At 41.9% G+C, this 18951-nt stretch overlaps 1 protein-coding gene across 1 annotated transcript; it reads left to right on the top strand.

Annotated features, from left to right (window-relative positions):
• The first annotated feature begins 252 nt into the window (after nucleotides 1–252).
• On the top strand, nucleotides 253–17315 carry COIL (coilin). The gene is made up of 7 exons (XM_024757638.1): nucleotides 253–514; nucleotides 7995–9096; nucleotides 9209–9295; nucleotides 9787–9834; nucleotides 11694–11763; nucleotides 14498–14586; nucleotides 16363–17315. Exons 1-7 carry the CDS (start codon nucleotides 270–272, stop codon nucleotides 16441–16443), a joined length of 1722 nt encoding a protein of 573 aa, XP_024613406.1. The 5' UTR covers nucleotides 253–269; the 3' UTR covers nucleotides 16444–17315.
• Nucleotides 17316–18951: the final 1636 nt, after the last annotated feature.

The raw sequence follows: 18951 nt of genomic DNA, 5'->3' as shown, positions 1-18951 counted from the left end.
TGCTTGTTTATCTAGAGAGTTGCCTAAATTCGGACCCTACGTAGGGCTCAGCAGGAAAGGAATAAAGGCATTTCGCTTATTCTCTTCCCTAGCCCTGTCTTGAGCCGACCTGAATCAATCCCGCTCCGCGTTCTCGTCATTCACAAAGCCTGGAGCAGCCGTTTGCCACCAAAAGGTGGCACCCGTTAACAGGCTCCAGGGGGCGGGCCCCGAGCACGCCTCTCGGCGGCCCCGTGGAGTGTCTCGGCTTCCGTCGCGCATCGAGCAAGATGGCAGCCTCCGAGACGGTTAGGCTACGCCTTCAATTTGATTACCCGCCGCCAGCCACCCCGCACTGCACGTCCTTCTGGCTTCTCATCGACTTGAACAGATGCCGAGTAGTCACGGATCTCATCAGTCTCATCCGCCAGCGCTTCGGCTTCAGTTCTGGGGCCCTCCTGGGCCTCTACTTGGAGGGGGGGCTCTTGCCCCCCGCCGAGAGCGCGCGCCTGGTACGAGACAACGACTGCCTCAGGTGCGCGGGCGGGATGGGGGCACGGCGGTGGGGCGCCGGGGACGAGCCTGCGCACGTCCGGGGGCGCCTCCGGCGTCTGAAGACCGCGTGTGGGTGCGGGTCCGGGTGAGGGTCGGGGTGAGCTGGGGGGGGGGCTGTCAAACTGCACTTCCGTGAACCCCGGAGATTCTGATTGGTCCAGTCAGGTTTGGGGCTCAGGAGTCTGCATTGTAACGAGCATCTTTCCCCGGGAAGCTTCTAATGCAGAAGGTTGGTGGACCACGCTTGGAAAAACCCTGATCTTGGGTGTGGGCCGGGCCCGCGTTTCTTCCAGCCTTGACTTAGCAAGCGCTCACTTAGCCGGGCACTGTGTTAGGTGCGCGGGGTGCCGGGCGTGCCTGAGACCCGGCCTTCCGCTGGCAGTTCGCAGGGTCAGGTGCCGGAGACCCAAGCAAACGGACCCAAAGTCATGTTTTCTTCACCGCTTGCAGCGTGTCCAATCTCAGAGCTCCTGCGATTACCCCCTGGGACTGGTGGGCGTCATTCAGTGTCTCACCTGGGTTCACTTAAATAGGTGTTTGGAACCTTTTGGGTTGTGAATTGGGAAACAAAATAGTTTTAAATATGCTTTTAAAAGAAGTTTTAAAAGATGATACTGAGATGAGTATCAAGGAGCGGTTGTGGTGTAAATTGCTCACGTGTGGCTAATTTATCTCAATAAAATGGTAAGACACGATTTCAGTTCGGATTCATATCTTGGACTGATTTATTCAGGGCTTCTTTTTAAAAGCTTCATCTACAGTGAAAAAAATTCTAGAGTTGTGAACCAGGCTACTTACTTCTGCTTGCCATTTGTTGCATGTTGAATATTCCTTTCCCCAGAGTATGTCAGATTCATAAGATTTCTTCAGGGCATCAGGGAATTTAACTTGGAACAACTGCTACATCTTTGAGCATATGTGTGTCTTTCTCTCTTTTCAAAGCAGGAACACTGATTTACTAATAATGTTTAGCTGTTTCCAGTGACAATTTGAAATAATCCAAGTTTCAAAAAGAGGTCTTTTTCCTTTTTATTCCCTGTGAAATAGATCTCCATTCTCTCTGCAATTCAGGGACTATTTAAATATTGCAGTGGTAAGGACTGCATCCTCTCCTGTTAAGTTTACTTTCTGATCTATCTCCTGTCTAATGAATTAATAACTTGCTGATGGCTAATTGCCGTTATACTTCATTTAATGAATCGTCTGGAAATTAGACTCTTTATAATGAAGTCAACAGTGTCAAAAGCAAACCATGAAAGCTGTTATGGGAAATAAATACAGCACAATGGCAGGCAGAATTCCTCCTAAACACCAGAATGCACAATTGCATATGGCAAGAAATACCTCTGCAGCTAGCTTCAGTGGTAAATGGGGCAGACCTTAGGAAAAAGTTGAATTTGGAAAAGTTTTGTATGGTTTCGTGGTTTCATGTCCATAGTCATTCTCTGTCTTCCCCTGACAGACTCACTTTTCTTCAGAGCTACAGAAGAAAACAGTTTCTTTTCTCAAAGGTACCCAATATTGTTGGAGTAGACCAAAATAACTAGTTTTGTGTTTCTGTATATTATGTTCTTGTGTCATGTGGAGTGGATAATTATCTGACTGGATAATCATACCAGGTTTTGCTGCTAAGTGCAGAAGATGGTTGAAAAGAAGAGATCATCGTGGAACACAAATGCTCAGCGAATTTCACAGTACCTTGAAGGTTGGATAGCCTCGTACAGTTGTGGAGGCAAAAGCTACCCTGACTTGGTGAAGGGATGAGTTTGACCAGCAGAAGAATTCTGTTGGGATTGCCAGGAGTGCTGAGAGAGCTCTCATGAGGAAAAGCAGAGCCTGGCTGTGGGAATCCTGAGAACTAGCCCTGGAGGCGCGAGCATCTCCACACTTGTGTGCCATGGCCACTTCCTCACAGCCCCTTCTTTTGAGCCCCCAGAATCTGACTTCCAGGCTGCTAACGTGGAGCTCCTCAAGGCGGTCTCCATCTCCCCTGGGAGGAGGAAGTGCTCCCATTTGCCTGGAGCCCCATCCATCTGCTAGGGCTGATCTAACAAAACACCACAGGCTTAAGCAACCGAAATTTCCCTCTCACGGTTCTGGAGGCTGGAAGTCCAAGGTTAAGTGTTGGCAAGTTTTGTTTCTTTTTGAGGCCTCTCTGCTTGGCTAGTAGGTGTCTCTCTTCTTACTGTGTCCTCACATGACCTTTTTTCTGTCCTCAGAAAAAGGCACGTGACCTGGTGTCTCTTTGTGTGTCCAGATTTTCTCTCTCATAAGGACACCAGTCAGATTGGATTAGGGCCCCGCTCTTAACGGCCTCATCTTAACTTGATTACCTCTTTAAAGGCCCTGTCTCTAAATACAGTCACATTTAGAGGTACTATGGGTTAGGGCTTCAGCATAAGAATTTTGAGGGGACACAGTACATCCCATAACACCCCCTGAAGAGAGCTTCACAGAGGCCTGGCTGCAGCACCTGGAGAGCGACCAGCTGGAGTGAGCTCTCCCTGTTGAAGAGTCATTCTGTGAGGAAACAGAATGCCTTCTCTCCTCTGTCAATCTTTTGACTCTCGGCATTTAATACTGATTATTAAATGCTGAACATTAGAGATGAGCTCTCATTTCATGTTGCTGTGATCAGTGGCTCCTTGGATAGCCAGCCACGCCCCTCTTGATATGTCTGTGAGGCCGGCAGTGGGAGTGAAGAAGACAGCATCTGAGCCAGGCTGAGGGCAGTTTGGTTTCCTGAAACCTCGGGAGCCAAAGAAGATACTTGCCGTTAAGGCTGCCGGTCGTTGTGCAGCCTGGGTCTCTTGATGCTCAGTCTCGTTTTGTAGCCTGCTGATGGTTTTGGGGATATAGAATACTGAGAGCTCTTCTCTCATGTTCAGGAGTGTTTGTCCAATGCCCATGGGTGAACAGAGACCAGTGGAAGTTAGGCCTGGGCTGCTTTCATTGTGAAACATTGATAGTCCCTTCCTATTCTTTTATTAAAACAAAGCAAACAAAAAGGCTTATTGTTAAAAAAAAATTATACTTCAAAATAGTTCAGGGTACAAAATCCCTTATTTCTTTTCTCACGTACTCTTCCTACACCCCACTCTCCAGAAGTATCCTCAGTTAAATTTGGAGTGTCTTTTCCATACATATGCAAACATATATGCTTACATTCTTTAAATACACATGTCATTATAATATACATTTTTTCCTGCACCGCACTTTTTTTTACCTAACGTATCTTGGGTATCTTTCATTTTAGTACATATGATACGTGATGCAATTGCTACGTCATTCTTTTTAAATGCTGTATTATTCCTTTGCATGGCCATGTTAATTTATTTAACCAGCCCCTTACTAATGGACATTTTAGGTTGTAATCTTAGTTTGACTGGGCTTCTATAATAAAAATACCATAAACTGGGTAGCTTATAAACAAGAGAAATTTAATTCTCACGGTTTAGAGGCCGAGGAGCCCAAGATCAAGGTGCTGGCAGACTTATGGTCTGGCGAGGGCTTGCTTTCTGGTTCACAGATGGTACCTTCTTCCTGTGTCCTTACATGGTAGAAGGGGACTAGGGAGCCCTGGGGGTCTCTTTCATAAGGGCGCTAATCCCATTCATGTGGGCTTTACCCTTATGATGTAATCACTTCCCAAAGGCCCCATCTCCTAACACCATAACATTGGAGGGTTAGGATTTCAACATATGAATTTGGGGGGAACACCAAAACATTCAGCCCTTGGCAGTTGTCATCTGGTTTTCACTGTTACATACTGCTGTGGTGAGTATTCTTCTATATCTTTGTGTACTCGGGCAATGATTCAGTAAGATACATTCCCAGAAGGGGTACTCCTTGGTCAAATTTTAAAATTTGATAAATACTGTCAAGTTGGCCTCCAGAAGAGTTGTACAGGTCTGTATTTATGCCAAAAATACATGAGTTACTTTTGTTCAATATTGTGCGAAAGGTAAGAGAGCAGAGTGATTAAGAGCTCAGGGTCTGGAATCAGAACCCTGGATTCAAATCTTGGCTCTGTGACTCATTAGCTGTGTGCCCTTGGTCAGGTAACTTACTTCTCTGAAGGTGGTAATGCAGGGCACTGCAAGCAGCAGCTAGACAGGAGGGAGGCTGCAGGGAACAGGTGGGACCCAAAGAGATTGCAGGTCCCTGCTTTCACCCTCTTTGTTGAATTTCACCTCCATTTGATGGGACAAGTTCATTAAAAACCCATCAACTCCTGCCCTCAGAGGACTAACAACATACACCGTATTAATAAAAATTAGAGCTAACATTTAGATAGCACTTGCTCGGCGCCCAGCACGGCTCTAAATATATATGACAGCTCATTTGAGTACTATAATTATTACCGTTACCCCCATTGTACAGATGGGAAAAGCTGAGGTAATGATATTTTAAAATTTTAACTAAAGGCCGAAGAAGGATTTGAATCCAGTCACTTTGGCCTTGGCAGGCAATGGCTAGTGGGAGTGGGGAGGTGTCAGGCAGCACAGATGGGCATGTCTGTATTTATGTATGATAGAATCCTAGAGGTGAACTTGCAAATTGAAAGGGAATACCTTGCATTTTGATACTAGTGCCCAGTTTGCCCTGCAAAGAGTTTGAATGAACAGTGGAGAGTCTGTTTTAAACATTTCTTGGGATCAAATCTCTTTCATTGCTAATGATACAGGTAATTCACTTTTCTTTGTAAAAGGACAGCTACATTCACTTCCGTTTGTAAAAGGACGGTTCCATTTGTGGTCTGTGATCCAAGTGGGGAAATGAAGAACATTGCCAGGGAAAGTGTCCGCCCTGAAAAGAATGGTAACTGAGCAGACCCAGGTGAAACGTTTCTCGTTCTCTGGATGGTGTTTTGTTTCTCAGTCTGAATATGCTCCAAACTGAAATTACTCTCTTCAGGAGTAGCGGATAGCGAGGCTGCAGCAATCACAGGTCAAGTGTCCACAGATCCGTGATCTTCAGGATGGGTGAGGTGATGGCAAGAGCTGCTCTTGAAAGCGTGATGCTGTTGTAGGCTCCTTTGAAAGCCAGGGGTCCTGCCTACACGGGACGCAGCACGTGCAGTGTTCCAGTGAATTAATGAGCCACGGTGACTGAACAGAAGGTCTTGCATCCATTTTCAAAGTGTGATGGAAAGTTTGGTACTAATTGTCATCTCAGAACTGAAACTTGAATCATAGCATTGCTACAGGTGAAAACAAATTAATCAAGAATGTTATGGAAAGTTCCATATCCAGGAAGTTCCTAAGTAGTTCTTAGATTCACAGGATGCCAAACTAGCTTTTGCCCGTTTAAGAATTACTTTCTTGCTGCTAGGTGCCAAGGTCCACAGCGGAGAACAGGGAGTAGTGAGTTTTATTTAAGTCCCTGCTCTTTCAGAGTTTTATTTCTCTCTTCATCCTACTGCTGGTATCAGTAGCTTTTATTTTATCTTCACTTGTATGTGTCTGTGTATTTGTGTATTCTGAAGAATAATTAAGGTTTTTTTCAACTACCACATTGAGATAAATCCACAGGATTACTATACCTTAAAAAAAATTAAAGGGCTTTCCTGGTGGCGCAGTGGTTCCCCAAAAAAAAAAAAAAAAAAAAAAAAAAAATTAAAGAATGCCTATAATCTATCTTATCACTCACCAATTATACTTTATTTTCTTAGGGCTTGAACCCATGTCCCCTGCATTGGCAGGCAGATTCTTAACCACTGTGCCACCAGGGAAGCCCTGTACTTTATTTTCAATTATGATTGTCCACATCTTTCCCTGGTCACTAAAAGTACTTGATGAAAGATACAGCTGGATGTAAATGTATTGAAAGAATAATGTATGTTTTTAGGAGACATTTTTTAAAATAAATTTTTAATTTATTTTTGGCTGCATTGGGTCTTCGTTGCTGTGCATGGGCTTTCTGTAGCTGCGGTGAGCAAGGGCTACTCTTTGTTGCAGTGAGTGGGCTTCTCATTGCAGTGACTTCTCGTTGCAGAGCACGGGCTCTAGGCATGTGGGCTTCAGTAGTTGTGGCACGTGGGCTCAGTAGTTTTGGCTCATGGGCTTTAGAGTGCAGGCTCAGTAGTTGTGGCTTACCGGCCTAGTTGCTCCGTGGCATGTGGGATCTTCCCAGACCAGGACTCCAACCCGTGTCCCCTGCATTGGCAGGCGGATTCTTAACCATTGCGCCTCCAGGGAAGCCCCGGCAGTCATTTTTAAACACCCACTATGTGCTTGACATTGACGACACTCACTCAGCTCTCTGTCACTGGGCTGTGCCTATTAGAATTAGCTGTTGCCGGTTCATGGAGGAACAGAATTCCTTTACTATAGTGAAATGATTTTGGATGAACTGTATATTAGAGTTCTCCAGAGAAACAGAAACAATAGGAGGTGATATAGACATAGCTATAGCTCTAGGTACAGAAATGAGATTTATTATAAGGACCTGACTCATGAGATTATGGAGACAGAGAAGTCCCAAGATCTGCAGTCGGCAAGCTGGAGACCTGGGAAAGCTGATGATAAAGTAACGGCCCAAGTGCAAAGGACAGGAAAGCAGATGGTGTGTTTCAGTCTGATTTCTAGTCTGAGGCAGAAGTTCTTCTGACGTCCCAGCTCAAAGACTGGCAGGCAGGGAAAGCGGATTCCCTCTTGCTCAGCCTTTTATTCCGTTCAGGCCTTCAGTGGATTGGGTGAGGGCCATTCACACTGGGACCATCTGCTCACAAAGGCAGTCTATTTAGTGTACAAATTCAAATGTTAATCTGATCCTGAAACACCCTGACAGACATGCCCAGAACAATGTTTAACCAAATATCTGGTCACCCCGGGGCCTAGTCTAGTTGGCACATAAACTCAATAATCACCAAATGTTATGGAATTTTACGATGGCTGTCAGTACCCCAGAGAACATAAATTATAAATTGTTCGGTGTTTTCCTAAATTTAAGCAAAATAAAAATGAAATCTGATTTTTAAAATAGTAGCTTACAGTTAAAAACAAAAATGGATAGTTAGCATTATCACCACTTAGCGTAGGCATATAATGTAGTGGAAAGATCGTGAACGTTGACGTTACACAAACAGGTTTGAATCCTATTTCTGTGGCATATTAGCTGTGGATCCTGGGCAGTTACTTGTCTGAACCGTAATTTTGTGATCTGTTTTAAAATGAAAGATACTTACTTCATGGTCGTGTTTAGATTAGAGAAAATCTATAGGAAGTGTTTAGGATGCAGTAGTTGATCAATAAATAAAATTAGTCATTTGAAAGTTGACCGTAAGTGATGCCATATAGGCCATTTTGTTAAAAAAGAGTCTTTTGTCCTTAAGCGATTTGACATTTTTTCATTGCCTGATGACAGTGACAGTTTGCAGTCCTCTTAGTATATAACTACATCCTGGAGACATGCTTATGAATTACTTACTAAAGCTTTCTCTCTTGTTCTTTTGGTAGAGTTAAATTAGAAGAGAGAGGAGTTGCTGAGAGTCCTGTAACAGTTAACAATGGTGATAGTACTCGTTTATTATCTAGAAAAGCAAAGAAGCGGGCATTTAAGTTGGAGGAAGATGAAGAAGCCGAACTAGATTACAAAAATTCAAAGAAGCGTTGGAAGAGGCATGAGAACAATAACAGTGAGAAGACCTTGGATCTAGAACCAAAAGCTGCCACAGATCAGAGTGTGAGTAAAAAAAACAAGCGGAAAAAGAAAGCCACGAGTGGTGTAGTGGATGCTGATGGTGGAGAGACCGAAGGAAAATCACCAAAGAAAACGGAGAAATGTGAATATAAAAAGCAGGCAAAGACTCCCAAGTCTTCTAAAGCACAGGCAGTGAAAGAGTGGACCATCCTGAAGTACAGTCCTCCAAAAGGTCCTCCTGCTAGAAACAGCCTTGGGAAAGCCAAAAGAAAAGGTGGCCCAGGCATTCGTACAAAAGAGAGTCCCGACTCCTCCTCAGAGTCTGAGTCTCATCATGAATCAACCAGTGATGGTCTCAGCAATGTCATCTTGGAGGTCACACATTCCCCCGAGAAAATCTCGACTGAAGTATCAAAGGAAGGATCCTCTACGAAAACCACAACTGCGAACAAAGGGGCTGCAAATACTGGTTTTACCTCTACCCCCATCAAGGGCAAGACCTCCAGAACATCATCTTCTAGTTCAGACTCTAGTTCAGAGTCAGATGACCAATGTGTGATGTCACAGAGTACCCCGGTGTGTACTGCAGATTTCTTAAAGACTGTAGGTCTCTTCGCAGGAAAACGTCCAGGGTCATCCTCACAGGTTCCAAATGCTGCTGGATGGAAGCAGTCGGACTCAAATGGTGGCAGACAGGCCCTTGGTCCTCCTCCCAATGTGACTCTCCCCATCACTTTGGGAAGAGGTTGGAGTAGGGGAGAGGACCTTCTTTCTTGGAAGGGAGCGAGGGGTCGGGGTATGCGGGGCAGAGGTCGAGGACGAGGGCATGCTGTTCCCTGTGTTTTAAATAGAAATGCTGATTATCAGAAGCAACAGCAGTTGAATGAAATGGTGACAAACTCATCTACTGTTATCCAGGTAAGTATTATTTATTGTGAGTTTCTGGAACACGTAGTGTTTCTGGAATTGATGTCATGGGTTCACAGTTTCTCACTAGTAACAAAATCACGTGACTAATACTGTTTTTCAGAATCCCATAGAGACACACAAGAAGGACTACAGTCTCTTACCGCTTTTAGCAGCTGCCCCTCAAGTTGGAGAAAAGATTGCATTTAAGGTATATTTTTAAAAAACAGCAATAGTTACCACAAAAAAGATTATTCACCCCGAAATAAACGTACTCATTAACGTGTCAGGTTACATTTATAATTTAATATAATTTATATTAATAAAATTTAATAAATTTATTAAACTACTTTATATTAAATCATATTTATAATAACTCTTCCTGGATCATATCTTTCGTGTTCTCTTGCCTAGCATGTAGTAGGTGCCTAGTAATTGTTTTCTGAATGAGTAGAAATGGCTCAGCCTGGTGTCTGGAACATAGCAAGTGCTCAATAAAAAAAGCCTCTACATATCACCCCAAAAGCCTCCGAAACCCCCCAAAAAGCTTTCCTACTGGAACCCCTGTTTTGCCACAGGCTCATGGTAGGGCTCCCAGAGAGGTGGAGTGGGCACCCCAATACTGCGTGTTTTGTTTTCTCAGGAGTAGGGGAAAGGTGCCACAGGGCATGTGTATTTGTGAGTTTTTTTCTTCTTTTTTAGCTTTTGGAACTAACATCCGATTATTCTCCTGATGTTTCTGACTACAAGGTGAGGTTCTTTATTTTAAAGTAATCAAATGTCAGTATATTAAAGAAGCTAAAGTCATGTTTAATACTGCTAATATGGATAATACGGATTTTTATGGAGTAAATAATGTCATAAAGTAGAAAAAATATTTTCAAAATGTAAACTTTTTGATAGTATCACTTTGAAGTCTCCCCATGTTATTTTTCTTAATACTTGGGAAGAATATAGAATGAGAATGACGAATTGAATTTTTTTTTATTACTCATTTATATCTAATCAGCTTAGATACACAAAGTTATTTGAGTACCCCTCTCCCATGATCCTAAACTTTGAAAGAGAAAAATAGATAGCTCTCAGCCAGAAAATTTGATTATTTTCAGCATAGGAATCTACTTCATGTATTTGTGAATTACTACTGGTTATTATCATCTAATATGGTTTGTTTTGCTTTACCAGTTAACCACTGGTAATTCACAAATACTGTCCTTGGAATTTACTCACTTAATATTTGTATGGGACTTCATGTTGGCATGTGAACTTTATCACAGTTCAGTAAAAGTTTGACTCAATCAGTAATTACATGTTTCCTTCCCTTTCTCACCCATTCAAAATTTTGCTGAGAATCTTGATTTGATGTGAGATTCAGAATGTAAGCCCATTCTTTTAAGGGAATAATTGAGAACGTTAATATAGTGATACGGGTAAGGTATAAGAAGATACGATTCAATCTGAGTTGATCCCTAGGTGGCCTTTTGAAATCTTGGTAAGAATCTTTCTTCAAAAGCAGGCTAGAAGAAGAATCAGTTCATGAAGGGATTTGGTTGGTTAGTTCTGGGTAACTGGTGTTTTATCATCTTAGCCCCTTAATATAGGTGACCACATAACTTATATAAATCAGAACACTTGTGAGTGAAAAGGATGAATATTGTATTAATAATTATACTGAAAGGAAATGTAAATGGACCTGTCTTGGGCAAACCAGGATGCTTTTTCACCCTACCATAGATGACTAATTCAATTCTGTGGTACATGAGGAAATGGAGATAAACGTGAATTGGTATGTCCCACAGCCTCTACCAGTTGTTGATTCTAGATGATATTGATTTTTTTAAAACTCATATTAAATGGATGTTGGTCATTATAGTTATCATCTTGGTAAGCTGTTTGCTTACTTTATTTCCCAGTGTTTTTAGAACTTTTTCGAAGTTGCTTTCAAAACCTTTCAAGGGTGAAAATCAGTATCACTTTTTTGTTTGATGTCAAGTACTTTTATCCAGCTAGATCATTGGCCTTATTCATTAAGCTTGTCTTTAAAAGTCAAATCTACCTTCGAAGAATGTAGTCTCCTCAGCCTCTAACCTGCCTCATTTGTATCCGTGCAATTTTAAGTTATGGAGGTGACTGAGTGATGACACAGAGAAGTCAGTGCTACTGAGAAAGGAATTTATTACTTACATTTCCCGAGAGAAGAGGGGGATGCCACACCAGGCAGGACCACAGGGGACAGCACCTGGTTGTGGCTGGGAGGCAGAAGCAGGAGGGAGGAGCTTTTATTGGGGTTTCCTTGGTGTAGGCAAGGCAGGGTGAGGGAGACAGCTTAGGATCAGCTAGTCTGAATAAGTAGCAGGCTGTTGGCTATAGGGGCTGTCCCTGTTTGATACCTGCTCCTGGGATGATTGAGACCAGGGGAAATGCTGGCTTGGTATGTGGGAGTTTTATTTCAAATGCATGTTGATTTATTTAAAAACTTTTTTTGTTGAGATAAAACCCACATAACAAAACTCACTGTTTAACTGTTTTAAAGTGTGCAAGTCAGTGGCTTTAGTATATTCATAATAGTTGACATGTTGATTTTTGACTTGAACTTTTGTTTTTGAAAGGAAGGAAAAATATTAAGCCATAATCCGGAGACCCAGCAAGTAGATATAGAAATTCTTTCATCTTTACCTGGTGAGTGTTCTAGAAAAGAATTTGGCAATGTAGGCTCTTCACATCTGCACTGGTTTCTAAACAGCTTTCGCACGCAGGCGCTGCTGTCTGCCTTGGCCCCCATGGCTGCCTGGCGCTCTGCGTACCTCTGTCAGCACAGAGCGGCCGGGAGGGTGGGTGCTGCACTGCCACAAGTGGAGGTGCGTGTCCACTAGGAGTTGTTGGGTTTGTTCCCAGAGCTGTTAGGCGAGTTGTTCTTGTTACTGTAGTTATGTAATTTCGTAAAATTACATAAATTGATGAAAATTGATGGCAAAAAATATTACGTCTGTGAAACCTAAGTTGAATGCTGACTCAGGATTGTTACTGAAAAATTTGCTTCTGAATTATATGTGGTGGGTCAGCTATAAGAGATCGGGAGGAATTTGGTAAAAATCTGTGAAGATTCTATACTTACACTGTATTGCTAGCTTTTGTATTCTTTTTTATATTATTATTCATTCTTGCATCACTTTAAAAAAACCCTCAAAACTCAAAAATTGTGGAAATTACATATATACATTAAGGATACGATTTATAAAAGAAAGACAGCTCTAGTTGGTGGACTCATAAGACCTGCTAGCTCTGTTTCAAAAGATTGGCAAATGAACGTACTTCTGTGTGTTAAGTCAAAATAAAATGTCTAAAGCATAAGTGTATCCACACGCTCACACATTATTTTAAATGGTTCCCTGCTTTATCCCTGATTCACCCCACCCATTATTGGTTCTGAAATCCTGGAATAAGAGGGCTTTTACTGTATATGTCTTAACTGGGGTTGTGTTTGCAGGGGTCCCTGGCCAGGGAGTAGAGGAGATCTCTTTTTCTTTAGCAGACTCTAAGGAATTTATTATTTTCTGTTCGTGTTTAAATAAGGTAGTGAGTAAAAGATTGAAAACTCCAGTACATAGAAATCATTCAAAAAGGTTTTTCAGAGAAACCCCTGGTCGGGGAACAAAGATCACACAAGCTGTGCAGTGCAGCCAGAAAACACACACACAGACACACACACACGCACAGACACACGCACACAGACACACACACACACACACACACCTTCCACTGGTTTTCCAGCTTTCTTCTGATTAGGTTTCATTTGAAGAAATCCCCCTTCTTTGGAATGGTGGACAGAGGTTTGTCCATGATCAAATTTTGTGGACACAGCCTGATCACTTCTTGTCAGGTGATTGACAGTGATGACATCCAATTAGAACTTTCCTTTTTGGGAGCATCAAGAAACACTTTATCTGTTTTCTAGCAAAAGTACAGGTAGTCCTCACTTTGCATGGTTCTAATATACATGAATTTCAGTTACCATGATTTAGTTAAATAAAACCAGCTCCCCGGTGACATTGGTGTGTTGACTGTTAACTGTGAGTAACTGTATAGAGTACCGCTAGCTCTCCCGTCCACAAATCACTGCGTAAATAACACATGGCCATGTGATTAGTGACAAGTCACGTCACTTCTTTCAAAGTCTGTTGGCGGTTGGTCCCGTGCATCTGTTACTCAGTTCCCATAACACAGCGAAGTGTGTAGTTGTGCTGCCCCCTTGTCTCTCAGTGATAAATCCACGTGACGTAACACCTTACAAAAATGGATAACTGAAATAGGGCATTGGCCGACAAAGATGAAAGCACAGCAAAGAAACAAAAAGTGATAATGCTAAAAGTGACATCCAAATCGAGCTTAAGTGAAATCGTAGAAGAAGTAGCTCACTGTGGGAATGTTGACATTGAGCTTTATGTGAGCTTCTTGACGTCAACGAGGAAAGTGGTTGTGGTGAAAGGGATGTGACATCAGCAAAAACTTCGCAAAGCTGTGAAAAAGAAACTCTCAGAGCTATTTCATGACGTTAAAAGCTCAAAGAATAACAAACTGAGAGGAGTATCACAGTTACGTAAGGCGTAGGAAAGATTCTCACTGTGTACTGTGGTTACATGACAAGAAGGTGAGCACTGCTTAAACTACCCTTGATAAGTTTCTTACAAAGACATAGAACACTTTAATTCTCAGTATTTCTGTTTTAAATTAGATCCGTGTACTACATAAATAGCAGTTGTAGTATTTTTTCATTTCCCTATACAGTAAAGGTTTTAAAGTTTTGACAAAAAATTTTAAAGATCATGAGACAATCATAAGTTTTCCCATTGATTAAGATTGGTTTGCATGATTTCAGCCTGCATGGTCACTTGAACGGTCCCACCCTACCATGTAAAGTGAGGACTGCTGTATTACCAAGTAGTAAGCCTGTGTGATTTCTGAGGATACAGCAAGATACAAGAACTTGGCAGAATTCACATTACCTTCCCTTGTTGAAACATACCAGCTATTTTGGGGATTATCTTGTGGTTACACGTTCTTTTCCGGGATTACTAGTGGTAGTGGATCAGAAACATACCAGCTATTTTGGGGATTATCTTGTGGTTACACCTTCTTTTCCGGGATTACTAGTGGTAGCGGATCAAGCTCATTTCTTTTTGATGAAGGAAAGATTGTCACTGATCAGTAGCCGAGAAGCTCCCGTCTTTTGATGCAGGGTTTTCGAAGGCTCTCCCGTCACTGAGCACTCCACACTTTCATGTGTGTCGCCAGCCTCCACATCAATGGACAGTGTGTTTGTGGTTGTTTTTCTAATGATATGAATTCCCTGTAGAGGAACATTTCACTACTGGGAAATGACTTATTGTCTCTCCTTCCTACCGTCTGCTTTCAGCCGTGAAAGAACCTGGGAAGTTTGATCTGGTTTATCACAACGAAAATGGAGCTGAGGTAGTGGAGTACGCGGTGACGCAGGAGAAGAGGGTAGGCGTGCTTCTCTTCTTGGGATTTGCTTGGTCGTCCACGCTCTTGACTGGCCGCTGGTGGCCTGGAAGGGGACACTGCAGCTTCCTGAACTGCCTGTGTTAAAATCATAAAGGATCTCAGCCTTGGGGGATCTCTGTCGTGCCTGCAGGTGGCTGTGATGGTGCCAAGTGCCAAGTTAGGGTGCCATAAGGGGACACTGCAGCTTCCTGAACTGCCTGTGTTAAAATCATAAAGGATCTCAGCCTTGGGGGATCTCTGTCGTGCCTGCAGAGTGGCTGTGACGGTGCCAAGTGCCAAGTTAGGGTGCCGTCTTGAACGTCAGAGAGCCTATAAGACAAGATGCACAAATAAATCTTATTTAAGAGTGTACAGTTGCATAAAATCAGTTTTGGGATTTCCCTGGTGGCCTAGTGGTTAGGATTCTGGGCTTTCACTGCCATGGCCCTGGTTTAGTCCCTGGTCAGGGATCTGAGATCCCACAAGCCATGTGGCATGGCCAAAAATCAAAATCAAATCAAATCAAATCACAGTTTTATAAGGGTGTCAGTAGAAAAGAGTAGCATTTTAAAAACAAAAGTACGCATAAATGTACAGCTTGGGCGATTTTCACCAATGAACATACCCCATGTAGTAACCAGCACCCAGATCAACAAATAGCCCATGAGCAGCCCCTCCAGAAATCTCCATCACGCCTCCTTGCACTTACTACTACCTCTCAAACGTTAACCATGATTCTGACTTACAACAGCACAGGTCATTTTGAAGAATGACGTGAAATGATGAAGCTGTCTTTTGATTTTGTTTCAGTCCTTAAATTTCCATTTTAGGAAGTGTATGGTTTAGAGCTTTGTAGGCAGCAGACTTGCAGAGTTGCTGGAACGGCTGCCTCATTAGAGTATGGTAGCATTAAAGTGAGTAGAATTTATAGTTAAGAAACCACTTCTTAAGGTGTTTATACTTGAAATGTTATGACAGTATTCTGAGTTTTAGTACTGCAGAGTCACGTTTTATCTGAAATGCGAATTTGTGGAAGCCCTAAGCTGACTGTATGTTTTGCTTCGTCTTTGGGGTAGATGCCACGCAGGGATTTACTCCAGAAGCGCATTTTTAGGGTCTGTGGTGGGCTCAGCAGATATTGCCCAGTCTCCTGTACTTCTTCATTTGCAATATATGCAGCCCCACTTTTTTGTTGAAGTGTATTCTTGGAAACTACATTGGAAAATTAAACGTTGAAGGCTTTCCTCTTGGAGGCCTTACTGAACAGCAGCCTGAAGTAGGGCCTGTAATTACCTTTTTTGACACTAGATGGCTCTCATGATTCATATGGCCCATGTTAGCTTTGCTTTCTCTTGGTAAAATGTGAAATACCTCCTATTTTTAGGCAGCACAGGAAAAGAACTGCAGAGCTGCACAAAAGGGCATCAACAGTATAGTGATAACCTTCCTGGGCCACCTCTGCCTCCCGGGAGGTCTGTGGGCTGCCTTTCCACAGAGGCTTGTTGGGCAAATCCTCCTAACCGCTTTGTAACCAGCTACCCTGCCCATACAGCCCCTGCTCTAAATCAAAGAAAGATGAAGTATGTTTACTGTAAAATTTAGCTGCATTCTAGGTAAACAAGACCTTCTACCCTAATTGAACTGAGTTTACTGGGACTCAAATTACTCCAGGTCTTCAAGCATTCTGCATAAATGGAAATTGACTTTTTAAATGACTAAAATTCATACGACCTCAAAATGAAGCCTCTAAACTGAATATTTTCTGTTTTTCCTCAGATCACCATTTTCTGGAGAGAATTAATTGATCCAAGACTGATAATCGAACCTCAAGTAACACAAAGTGCGGAGCTTCCCTGAGTATGATCTCTCCACCTCATGGTTTATAAATGTCTTATTTGTGAAAGTGACTATAACTTGAACTTCTTTTTTTTTTTTTTTTAAAGAAAATTTGAGAGTTGTATGCATTTTTGGTTATCTTTACCGCATAGGAAAAAATCTACCTCATCATTTAAAATAACATGGGTGTTGCTTTTTTAGACCTCTTTTTTTTCCGCAGGCTTAATTTTAGTAACAGAATTCAAAACATGACACTCTTCAGGCATTGTGAATAAAGCAGTATGTACGGTTTCTTCTCTTTTTTATTTTGTTTGACCATCAAGTAGCCATTGTCAGTAGGAGTTTATAATACCAAGTACAAAAAAGTGCTCATTTCTTGTCTCAGTAAGTTTTATTAAGTAATATTTTAAAACGTGAAAGCATGTTACTTGACTTAATTTTTTAACATTTAAGATGTTCCATTCAATATGGAACATCTTATACATTTCAAGTATTTTATACTTGTAATTGTCAAGAGTTAACCAGTAGTTGGGTTTATTTCAGGCAGTGAGTTAAGGAATCCTTTCATACTCTTTTCAACTTTCTTTAAAAGGAAGGATTCTTAGGGCCTGTGGAGAGCAGTGGAAATAGGTATGTGTGCCTGGGGAAGAACTGGGGCTCCACTCGGGGGAGAGGATTTACTGTGGGCTCAGACCAGGGTTATCTTGCTACAAGATCCCGAGCACCTGGCTGAGTGTGCTGGAGTAAGGATGGTGAGCAGAAACTTCCTTTTCTGTTATTATTCAGCACAGAACTAAAAAGGCTAAAATATATAGTGTGAAAATTGTTTTCTTTTCACAAAACATCAGATCCCTCCTTCAGCTTTGCAGATTTTAAATAAAATCATATTGAACTAAACTTCCGTGCTGAGTCATCTTGTTCGGTTGAGTTTTGCAAATTGCTGTCTTGTTTTATAGTAGTGCAAAAGATTAAAAATTTCTGGAACAAGGTTTGCCTTGACTAAAGACTCTGGTGTTGCAAGGTTTAGTCCAATGGAGTTTGTTAGATTTGGGAGCTATTGGACCAAAGGAGATGCTGTCCAGTTTTAATTTGCATGACATTGATGTGTATCAAAGTGTGTATTTATTGATTTGAGAGACATGACTCCAGAAAGAGTGAGATTAACACGAATGATGGAATCTTGGCACTGGGTTTCTTGTGTAAGCATGCTTTCTTTCCAGGGTTTGGAAAACAAGACAAATAGTAAAGGCCAACAGGTGCATGAAAAAAAAACGCCCAACATCACTAATCTGGGAAATGCAAATCAAAACCACAGTGAGATATCACCTCACACCTGTTAGGATGGCTCTTATCAAAAAGACAAGAAATAACAGTTGTTGGAAAGCGTGTGCAGAAAAGGGAACCCCTGTGCACTATTGGTGGGAATGTAAATTGATACATCCACTATGGAAAACAGTATGGAGATTCCTCAAAAAATTAAAAGTAGAACTACCATATGATCCAGCAATTTCACTTGTGGGTATTTATCCGAAGAAAACAAAAACACTGACTCGAAGTCAGAAAGAGAAAAACAAGTACCATATGCTAACACATATATATGGAATTTTGAAAAGTGGTGCTGATGAACCTAGTGGTAGGGCAGGAATAAAGACACAGACGTGAAGAACAGACTTGAGGGCAAGGGGGCGGGGGAGGGGAAGCTGGGATGAAGTGAGAGAGTAGCATTGACGTATATACACTACCGAATGTTAAATGGATGGCTAGTCGGAAGCTGCTGCATAGCACAGGGAGATCAGCTCCATGCTTTGTGACCACCTAGAGGGGTGGGATAGGGAGGGTGGGAGGGAGGGGATATGGGGATATATGTATATATATATATATATATATACACAAATATATATATATAAAGCTGATTCACTTTGTTGTACAGCAGAAACTAACACAACATTGTAAAGCATTTATACTCCAATAAAGATGTGAAAAAAAGCAAAACACTAACTTGAAAAGATATGTGCACCCCCATGTTTATTGCAGCACTGTTTACGATAGCCAAGATACGGAAACACTGATGTCCATCGATGGATGAATGGATGAAGAAAATGTGGTGTGTGTGTATATATATATATATATATATATTAGCCAGAAAAAAGAATGAAATCTTGTCATTTGTGATAACATGGATGGATCTTGAGGGCATTATGCTCAATGAATTAAGTCAGACAGAGAAAGACAAATAGCGTATGATCTCACTTACCTGTGGAATTTCAAAAAAAACCCAAACGTACAAAGAACAGATTGGTGGTTGGCAGAGGCAGGGGCTGGGTGGTGGATAAAATGGGTGAAGGAGGTCAAAAGGTATAAACTTCTAGTTATAAAATAAATAAGTCCGGGGGATGTAAGACACAGCATGGTGACTGTAGTTAATACTGTATTTGAAAGTTGTTAAGAGAGTAGATCTTAGAGATTCTCATCGCAAGAAAAAAAATTACTACGTCTGGTAACTAGACTTGTGGTGATCATTTTGCTACG

Source organism: Neophocaena asiaeorientalis, unplaced genomic scaffold (assembly GCF_003031525.2).
Source record: "Neophocaena asiaeorientalis asiaeorientalis breed wild unplaced genomic scaffold, Neophocaena_asiaeorientalis_V1.1 scaffold327, whole genome shotgun sequence".
Classification (NCBI taxonomy): domain Eukaryota; kingdom Metazoa; phylum Chordata; class Mammalia; order Artiodactyla; family Phocoenidae; genus Neophocaena; species Neophocaena asiaeorientalis.
Note: the sequence above shows the minus strand (reverse complement) of the source record. Positions and strands in the feature narration are given on the sequence as shown.

Excerpts from the sequence above, each read along its gene's own strand:
- COIL (XM_024757638.1), top strand. The coding sequence starts at position 270 with ATGGCAGCCTCCGAGACGGTTAGGCTACGCCTTCAATTTGATTACCCG. Across the intron at positions 515-7,994 it reads CGAGACAACGACTGCCTCAG|AGTTAAATTAGAAGAGAGAG; the intron begins GTGCGCGGGCGG and ends TTCTTTTGGTAG. Across the intron at positions 14,587-16,362 it reads CGGTGACGCAGGAGAAGAGG|ATCACCATTTTCTGGAGAGA; the intron begins GTAGGCGTGCTT and ends GTTTTTCCTCAG.